The 9,536-nt window shown below is 52.7% G+C and overlaps 1 protein-coding gene across 1 annotated transcript; it reads left to right on the top strand.

The window, feature by feature from the left end:
* Positions 1-268: 268 nt before the first annotated feature.
* Positions 269-8,744, top strand: TLX3 (T cell leukemia homeobox 3; the record flags this gene model as incomplete). Its single annotated transcript, XM_081855707.1, has 3 exons — positions 269-704; positions 2,449-2,692; positions 8,387-8,744. 3 exons carry the CDS (start codon positions 269-271, stop codon positions 8,595-8,597), a joined length of 891 nt encoding a protein of 296 aa, XP_081711833.1. The 3' UTR covers positions 8,598-8,744.
* Between the last annotated feature and the right edge of the window lie 792 nt (positions 8,745-9,536).

Here is a 9,536-nt window from a genome sequence, read left to right as displayed (position 1 = left end):
AAATTAGAAGCAGGAACTCCAGGTTTGGTTCAAAAAAAGATGACAGAGAGCCTGGCGAGCTGGACCAGTCTTGGCAAAGTTTCAGTGTGACATCCATACAAACCAAGAGGACCTTACATGGATCTACTGTGAAATAAGGAAGGGGAGCGTTTTTATAGGGGAATTCTTACGGTGTTGTTGTTGTTGTTGTTGTGTGTGTGTTTTTTTAGGTTTTTTTTTTTTTACCCCTTCTCCTTTCGTTTGAGCCAATATTTCTAATTCACCAAGGATGGATCAGCCAACGAACACGCAGACCCCGCACCAACACGAACCCATCAGCTTCGGGATTGATCAGATTTTAAACAGTTCCGACCAGGAGACCCCTTCGCAACCCGCCCCGCGAGGATCAGACGTCGGCGGCGGCGGCGGCAGCGCGAATTACCTGGGCAGCCCCGTGGGCAGCCGGACGGGCGCCCCGTACCCTTCTCTCCCAGGCGCCTTCCCTGGCATCGGGGCGCCCTTCGAGGACTCTGGATCTTACAGTGTGAATCTCAGCTTGGCTCCATCTGGCGTGATCAGGGTGCCAGCTCATAGACCCATCCCTGGGGCAGTGCCACCTCCCATTTCTAGTGCCATACCAGCCATGCCAGCTGTACCCAGTCTTGGCAGCCTCAACTTCCCCTGGATGGAAAGCAGCAGGCGGTTCGTCAAGGACAGATTCACAGGTAAGGGGGGGGGTGGTTGGGATGCGAGGAGGAGGGAGTGGGGGTGTCTCAGAGGCACGACCCCGGGAGAAAGAGAGAGAAGAGAGAAAGAGGGCGAACTTCAGCCCGCAAGTTCCTTTGGCAGCCTGTTTCCAAAGCTTCCGTGCTTCTAAATATTATACTAATGTATGTCAATATACATATATACATACATTGCGCACACAGGTACTCAGCCTCAACATCATGCAGCTTCAACAGGGGGAAAGAAATCTCCTTTTAAAAATAACCAAACCCCAATGCACTTCAGTTTTGTGCCTTGTGTAGGGAGAGATAAATATTCCCATTCTGCTGATGTGGAATGTGTTTGTGTGTCTCAGTGAGGGAGACGGTTGATCCGTTTGTGGTACCAAATGGTGGTTTCAGTATTTGGGCGGCCAGGACTGAGACGCAAACATTCTACTTATTCCCTTTTTATGTTTGTTTCTTAGGGATTTTCTTTTCTTTTCTATAAAAATCACCGTAAATAGTGACGGCCTGGAAAGCTGTCCCCTCGCCACTAATTTGAATCGACCCCCCCGCGCTCAGAATTCAAAGCCTCGATTCTAATTCATGGTTTTCTGGGGCTGATTTGTTTAAATCGCAGTGTACAAGGAGAGAGGGGAAGGCGAGGGAATCGCCGTGCCTAATCTGATTACAGAATGTAAGAGAGGGGGCTGGAGGCGGAGAACAAGCAGCTAAAAACTAAATGAGAAAGCTAGGGTGGTAATTTAAATATATTCGAATCCAACGCGGATTAGATGAAGGTCGAGGAAACGGGGAGATGGGCAAGGTTAGAAAATCCCCTTTCAGATAAGCCCCCTCCCCTTATGAATGTGGTGGTGTTTCACTTCGGGGTGAAGGCATTTAATTGTGGAGAGAGGGGGGCTTTAGCTGAGGTGCCCATCTGCCAATCTTAGGATAAGCAGACAGAGAAAATGAATGTGATAACCCTTTAAACTTCGAGAGGCACTATATTAAATGTGATTATCTTCATCATCACTTGCTGGCTTGGTGAGTATATTTCCTAGCCAGGAATGTACTCAATTTGGCCAGTTCCTGAAAACGAAAACTCTTATTTCCACTATTGCTTAACAGCTTCGCCTCCATCCATCCATCTCTCTTTCTCTCTTCAAGGCTGTTCTTACTTAGCCCGTCCCTGTTTTGGGTGAATGAGATGTGCTTTTTTTGGTCTCTACACCACATACCTTAACTTGCGCGCCCGCCTTCTCTGTGATTCGAAATTAATGGGTCCAGAATAACTTCGATTCCCTTTCACAAAGTCTCTCTAGGGAGGGCTTGAATCCCCACGTCACCCATAAGGATGGACTGGATGGGGGAGGGTGGTCGTGGGCGGGACAAGCCACCCACTTTTGCCACCCGCCTAGTTACTGGGGAGGAATGCCACACAGCACTAAGAGAACTAAACTAATCCATGTTAAGCGCGCTTGAATGGGCGCCTCTAGGCGCTCTCCTGCGCTGCTTTCTCTTACCAGGTCTAAGTGTCCAACTCCCGAGGCCTGCTAAGATGCTTCCGAAGCGGAGTTTATCGTCCATCAAAGCACTGTTGGCTTATAGAGGGAAGAGAAATGACGCCCCTCTGCCCCCTCCCTCCCTGTGCTGCCCTGGGGGCCCCTAGCCTGGTTGGGGCAGGGCTCCTGTCTGTTTCTTTCTCTGCCCCCCGTTCCTTTGCGCGTCTCTCTCACCCTGCCCGCGTCTTCTGTCCTAGCGGCGGCGGCGCTCACTCCTTTCACGGTGACGCGGCGGATCGGGCACCCTTACCAGAACCGCACCCCGCCCAAGCGCAAGAAGCCGCGCACCTCCTTCTCCCGGGTGCAGATCTGCGAGCTGGAGAAGCGCTTCCACCGGCAGAAATACCTGGCCTCGGCCGAGAGGGCGGCGCTCGCCAAGTCGCTCAAGATGACCGACGCGCAAGTCAAGACCTGGTTCCAGAACCGCAGGACCAAGTGGCGGTGAGTCGGTGGGTCAGTGGATGGCTGTGAGGTGGGGTGGGGGACCGAAGGAGTAAATGGGGAGGGTGGGGAGGGAGCAGGATACCTAGGGATCGGGGCCTGCCCTTCGCCCTGACACCTTTCTCTGTCGCCACAAATGGAGTTGGTGAAAGAAGTGGTGCTGAAATGGACAGCGACCGAGGAGGAAGAGCGCGGCGCTCTAATTTTAGCGGCGTGTGACTTCTCCTTTACTGGACAGAGTGGCAGAAGCGAAATTAAATAGAGCCGTAATTTATTCGGCGAGCGGGTGAGAATCTTTTCTCCCCACACCGTGATTATGAAACACTACAGAGCCCAACGCCAAATCCCAAAGTCCTTCCACAGGCATCCCGCGCTATTTTCGGCCCATCCGACTCTCTCTCTCCCTGAAAAGGAGGCGTTTGCCCTCCTTCCGCCGGCATCCTAAACGCGTGATCCTGAAAAGCGGAGCACGCACACATGGAGCCCGTTCTAGACGTCCCCTTCCATCCAGCGACCTCAGGCCCACTGGTTTGGAAGGTAGGATCTAGGTAATGACAGGGAAAAACAAACCAGTTGCTCACATTCTGTTCACGATAAATGCATCACATTGTATTTCTGGAGTTTTTGTTTGTTTTGGTAGAAATTAAGGAAGAGGACCACAGTACGAGGCAATAAGTAATAATAATAATAATAATAATAATAATAATAATAATAATAATAATATAGCGCGAATCCGGGAGTTAATAAAGAGGAATTCGCTCTCACAGTAAAGGTGAATCTGCAAAGAGATCGGTACAACATTGTGGCTCCTTTGCGGAATTAATAGTCAGGCGAGGACGGACACGGGTGTACACGCATTTCAAAAAGGATTAGAGATTGTTTCGTGGACAAAAGGCCTGTCTGTGCCAGCGATGGGGAGCTGGAGATCTCCCAGTTGTTCCAGGACTCCCATCATCCCTGACCATGGGCTACCTGGCTGGAGCTGGTGGGAGTTGGAGTCTAACAGCACCCCCCCCCCCACATTCCTTGCCTTTTGCTATGGAAACTAAGCAGAACTTCCAGCTTCGGAGGCAATGTATCTCTGAAAGCCGGGCGTCTGCTGAGACGTGGGAACAAGAAGGGCTGTCGCTTTTATCCTCTGGCTTGTGCTGCCCGGATGATCGCTGCTGGAGGTAAAATACGGGACTGATCCAGCCAGGCGCTTCTGATTTATTTGGCTTCCAGGCGCGCAGAGGCACCGAGAAAAGAGTTTCCAGGGCCCATCGCCTTGATAGGGGGTCAATGGGAAAATGGAGTTGGGGGAAAGGGTTAACTACCTTCCCATGCTCCGTGGTCCCAATTCAGACCCCCTTCCCTGATTCTTCTTGTCCCAAAGAATCCCCGGGTTCAAACTTGCTTTAGAAATCACCCTGTGACTCTCGTAGTGAAAAATGAAATACACCCTCGCAGCACCCCGAAACTGCTGTCCCAGAGGCGCAAACGGAGCGCAGACCGTCCATTTACTCTTTACACCAACGCGCAAGGCTGAGCTCGGAGCGCAGTAAAAAAACATACCCGCCCTTTTATTTTCCCCAAAGTTTAGACTCCTAGATTTGCTCTTCAAGCGTTCTTGAGAGCTACTGGACACACCTATATATACACGTATATATTTGTGTGTGTGTGTGTCTTTTGAATGGCAACGCGCTACTCGGAAGTAAACTCTGTCGACTTCCGTAGCAGTTCTTGCTTTTCCGAGTAAGCAGGGCGCAGAAGGCTCCGGATCTGCTCTCCTGGGAGGTTTGCTCGACGCCTGTCGGTCCAGAATCGTTTCCACTCTCGTTTGAGGCTGCAAACCGCTCCAAGGCCGCTGTTACTTGCAACGTTTTCTTTGTATTAGCGACGCTGACTACGCCTCGTTCTCCTCCGCTGTAGGACATCCGATTAATGGAAATGGACTAGTTTTGCGGTTGCGACGAGCGCCTGGGCCCTCGGACAAAAATGGCGATATAATTATTGTATTTGTGTTAACGGCACGATAACGTGAATGCTACGCTCATAGTAATGCTATAAAAACAACAATAACAGTATTATTATTATTATTATTATTATTACCTATTCTTTTTAAAATTATTTTTTATTGAAACCTTTCAGCATAGATTACAATAAAAACAGATTAATCCAAAAAGTAAAAAAATAAAATAACATGAAATATTATCATCATTTGGATTAAGAGATCTAAATCCCGGGTCACAAACTGGAAACATTACAAGAGTAAAAACCGATTCTGTTTCCTCTGGAAATCTGTTGGACAGGGTCCAACGCACAAGGTTGCTATTTCTTCTTAAGCCCGCCTTTCCCCAGGTTTGGGCCGCTGTCTCATTTGCAGGGTGAAAAAAACCCCAATAGGGACCCACTTTTGGCATCTCGGCGCATAATAGCTTCCAGGCTCCTTCGTTTGCGACCCTTAACAGACGGAGGTTGGGCGAGAGCAGGGATTCGGCGCTGATTTCCTACCCGCATTCCTCACCCTGCGCCTAAAAACAAACCCAAAATAAAATAAAACGAAAACCTCGACCGCCTACAATCATCATTGAAATGCTTCTGGACAGTGGCTTAGCGTGGGTTGTAAGCACCCGGGGCAAGGCAAATAATTTGCGCCCCCTAACCCGTGGATTTTAGCACTCGAGTCTCTTCCACTAGATTAGTTAGTGCAAGCGCCCCCCCCCATGTTGCGCCCGGTGCGGCCGGCCCCCCCTGCACCCCCCACGCTACGCCACTGCTTCTGGACATTTTATGCAGTGCTGATTCAGGGTCCGCATTACGCCTATTCATTTGTAGCAGCGCAAAGGCAGGTCCGGAGACTGTTTCGCGTCGCTTGGCCACCAAAACGAGCGAGCAAAGTTCCTGGGAAAATGGGTTGGAATAGATGGACTGATAAATAAAAAAAAGGCTCCTACCTTTCCCCTCCAGTCTCTCTAAAAACAAATATCCACACGCCAGAACAAAAGCCTTTTAATTCTGCTTTTGAAAAGGAAGCGTTTCGGGCTGAAAAATGCGAAATACGTTTAAATTTTATTTTATTTTTTGGTTATAAATTTGGGCATTGGGAGGGGGAGAAGTGAGAGAGGTTTTGTAGCTGGAAATTGTTTGGAAAGGGTAGAGAACCCCCCCTCCCGTTATTGCAAAGGGTTGTTGTCCACATTTGAAAAAACCAAAGCACTGTTCCATTTTCCCCAGTCTCGCCCCAGATGACTTGAGGGGCTCCTGTCGGATTCAGCCGGTTATTCACGGCTCTCCCCGGTCCCCCGCGGCTCGGTCAGAAATCATGCGCCTCTTTTCGAAAACTCGGGGTTTATATTTGTTCCCCGCCCCCGCAATCGATGACGACGATTCCGATCCCCTCCTATGGAAATGCAACCGGCGTTTCAAGAACTGACCAGCAGCTGCAGAGGCCGCGATCGCCGCTGTCTGCGGCTCAAACAAGAGGCCTCGGCCGCCGGATCGGTGCCCCGCAGTTTAAAAAAATAGCAGGATCCGGAGGGATTCCTGGGGAAATGCGTAGGAAGGCGAAAACCCTTGTTGAATGCCGGTGGTGATTGCGGGGCAAGGAGGAGGCTTACTCGCGAGGAAGTCGCCCCGCGTAGAAATCTGCGGCCTGGATTTCTGGGGAAACTGGCCTTAGCTGCGCAGAGCGCGGATGCGGGAGGAAGGGGTTTTTCCATCCCGGTGCCTCCTCGACTCCGTTTTTGAGCGACCACAGGAGTCAAAGCGGTTCAGGGATTCCGGTCCTCACTCAGTCGACCCGTTCCTACTTTCCCAAACGGCGGTGAGTTCCAAGGAGGCTTCACCGCGGCGCTGAAAAGCGCCAGGACTTTGGCCAACGAAGAAAGGCGTTTGGCGCCGAGATGTTCCATCCGCGGGCATTTCAAGGAGAATTTGCGCCTTTTGGTGTTAAAATTGGGCAGGCTATTTCCACCTGGCTTCCCGGGCTGGTGACCTCCGGGAGAGCCTCCACATTTGGCCCAAATTCAGGAGAGATCGCTTTTGGAGAGCGGAGCACGTCCGCGCGCCTATGTAGACGCGCTGCGTCTCGATCTCAAGTCCCGGGCGCATCACATCGCTGTTTCCTTTTCGTCGCGCTTTCATGTTGGAAGGGACAAGTGATGATCCATAAACCAGTTGAGGCTCGGAGACTGAAAGTTACGGGTGCGGGAAACCAAGGCTAACGCCTGCGCTAGTTGGGCTCAAGGAATTTCAAATCCACGGGCTGCGGATCGGGCGCTGAATTGGCCTGGAAACCAAGTCCTTCGGATTAACGGGTTCATGGCTCGCCCAGGCCCGACCTCCTTGCCTCAGTTTCTCTCCCGCAGTCCTCCCCCGCCCATTTATCCTTCAATTCCTCTGATAAATTCTCGTACAAAGCGGGCCTTTCCTGCCCCACTTAAATTATGGGGATGCCCAGGTTTGCGCGCAGGTTTAGGTTTGCTGGCTTACTTTGCGGGAGGGAGGGAGTAATGGTATTGGGAGAGTGTCGCCTCTTTTAGGGGTGGTATTGCTCTGCTTTGGAGAGGGTAGAGAAGGGATTTTTTTTTGGGGGGGTCGTCCAGTTTGGGAAACGTTGGGATGTGCGGCTCTCGTGTTTACTGAACGTCCCTTCTGGTTTTCTCGCGCCAAGTTTCTGGCGCGCGCCCGGCCTTGATTTGTGGGCGGCAGGTGCGAAGCAATAGCACTTGGAATAAATCGCGGAAAAAGAGGCACTTTCCTGCTTCTTCGGAGGGGCGGAAAAGGGAGGAGGTGGTGCCTGTGCCACGATCCGTTTAAAGCAGCCGGGGGCGATTCCTTGACGCGCCTGTCGCTTGGGGCGTCCAGGATAGGGGGAACGGAAAGTCCTCGACGTGGTGGGATGGGCCGGCCGCCATCTGAGCCCCATCTGAGCAAGCTGCGCTCCTTGAAATCCGCATCCCCCTCGCAGAAGGCAGAGTTATTATTTAGACGAATGAAAGGACACTGTTAATTCGGTGCCCGTGGAAACTGTTCCGGCGAGCCAAAAAGGTTGCCGCTGTGCACCCGCTTGGGAGTAAAGCTCCACCGAACCCCTTCTTTTCTCCCGAGGAGGCCTGAGTCGCGCTGCTCGACCGGGGATCGCGCTGCTGCTCGACCGGGGGAGTTGAGCAAACTTAACCCCTCCTGAGTAAACCTGGGGCCTTCTCTCCAGGCTGCAAATCCTCTCTGCCCGCCTTTCTGGCGGCCTTCTGAGTGAGCCCGGGTGGAATTTGCGGTGTCCAAAGAGAGAGAGAGAGAGAGAGAGAGAGAAAAGTACAGTGGTACCTCGGGTTAAGTACTTAATTCGTTCCGGAGGTCCGTACTTAACCTGAAACTGTTCTTAACCCGAAGCACCACTTTAGCTAATGGGGCCTCTGCTGCTGCCGCGCCGCCGGAGCACGATTTCTGTTCTCATCCTGAAGCAAAGTTCTTAACCTGAAGCACTATTTCTGGGTTAGCGGAGTCTGTAACCTGAAGCGAATGTAACCTGAAGCGTATGTAACCCGAGGTACCACTGTATTTTGTTTGGGCTGGAAGGAAGCGGCCGGCCGGTGGCGCAGGGAACCTTCGGTTTCCCCTCGACGGCCACGGAAGGCGAGCGCGGGCTTTGCTTGGGCGTCGTCGGCTGCCTAGCGAGGGGACCTTCTGAGCTGTGCCTTTTTTCCTCTTTAGGAGACAGACGGCGGAGGAGAGGGAAGCCGAGAGGCAACAGGCCAGCCGGCTGATGCTGCAGCTCCAACACGACGCCTTCCAGAAGTCCCTGAACGACTCCATCCAGCCCGACCCGCTCTGCCTGCACAACTCCTCGCTCTTCGCGCTGCAGAACCTCCAGCCCTGGGAAGAGGAAGGCTCCAAGATCCCGCCCGTCACCTCCCTGGTGTAAAAGGATCTTGGCCCGGGCCGGCGGGCGGGCCTCGGAAAGGCAGACACCCTCCTCCACCTCTCCCTGCATGAACCGAAGGCCGAAACTCAGCAAAGAAGGTGCTCCGACCAAAAAACACAACCGCGAAAAGGACCCAGGACGGGAAGCGGTCCGAGGACGCGAGTGCGCGCTGGCCGCGGGGAGGGGTGATCCCACTTCTGACACCACTGTTGCTGCCGCTGCTGGCGATGGACCCTCGCGGAGGCCCTCCGTATCCCTGGAGGGGACTGCATGGATTATTGTATGAGGAATGCTCTCGCCAGCCATATTCCCACCCCTCCACCCTGCCCGCCGCCGCCACCAAGCAAGAACTACTTGGCTGGTTCTTGCCGGTTCAACGCTCCTTCCAGCCTTGGAAGTTTCCCCAAGCCTCTCTCGGCGGCCCAGAAGGGAGAGAGAAGACCGCAGATCTCGCCTCCCCCGACGAAAGGCAAGAGCCCCACCATATATCTGAATTTTCCAAGGGCAAGCAAGCAAACGAACGAACGAACAACAAAACAAACAAGAACTTTGCCTCGGTGTGTGTGTGTGTGAGTGAGCGAGTGAGCGAGAAACTCTTGGCTACTGCGCCAAGAAAACCAGGGCGCCCCTTCCCGCATTGCCTCCCCGCTTCCCTACTCACCCGCAAGTGTCGATGGTGGGAGGGAGGGGATGCCATCTTTCTGGGAAAGGTCTTGCCGGGGGCCTTCCGTTGCCCAGGCCTCCCAGTTCCTAATGGTTGGTTAATGGTGGCCATCGAGACAAAACAGCCCCGACGGGGACCGGTAGTCTCCAAGCGGTGCCCCGGAGACAGGAGAAGGTGCGGGGGCGCAGAGAAGGAAAGGGGGTCATTTCTGTGTGTGTCTGTAAAAAAGAAAATGTGAATAATTTAATTTATTTATGCCTCGAGATGCCGAGCAC

This window comes from Podarcis erhardii (assembly GCF_964252035.2).
Source record: "Podarcis erhardii genome assembly, chromosome: 3".
NCBI lineage: Eukaryota > Metazoa > Chordata > Lepidosauria > Squamata > Lacertidae > Podarcis > Podarcis erhardii.
Note: the sequence above shows the minus strand (reverse complement) of the source record. Positions and strands in the feature narration are given on the sequence as shown.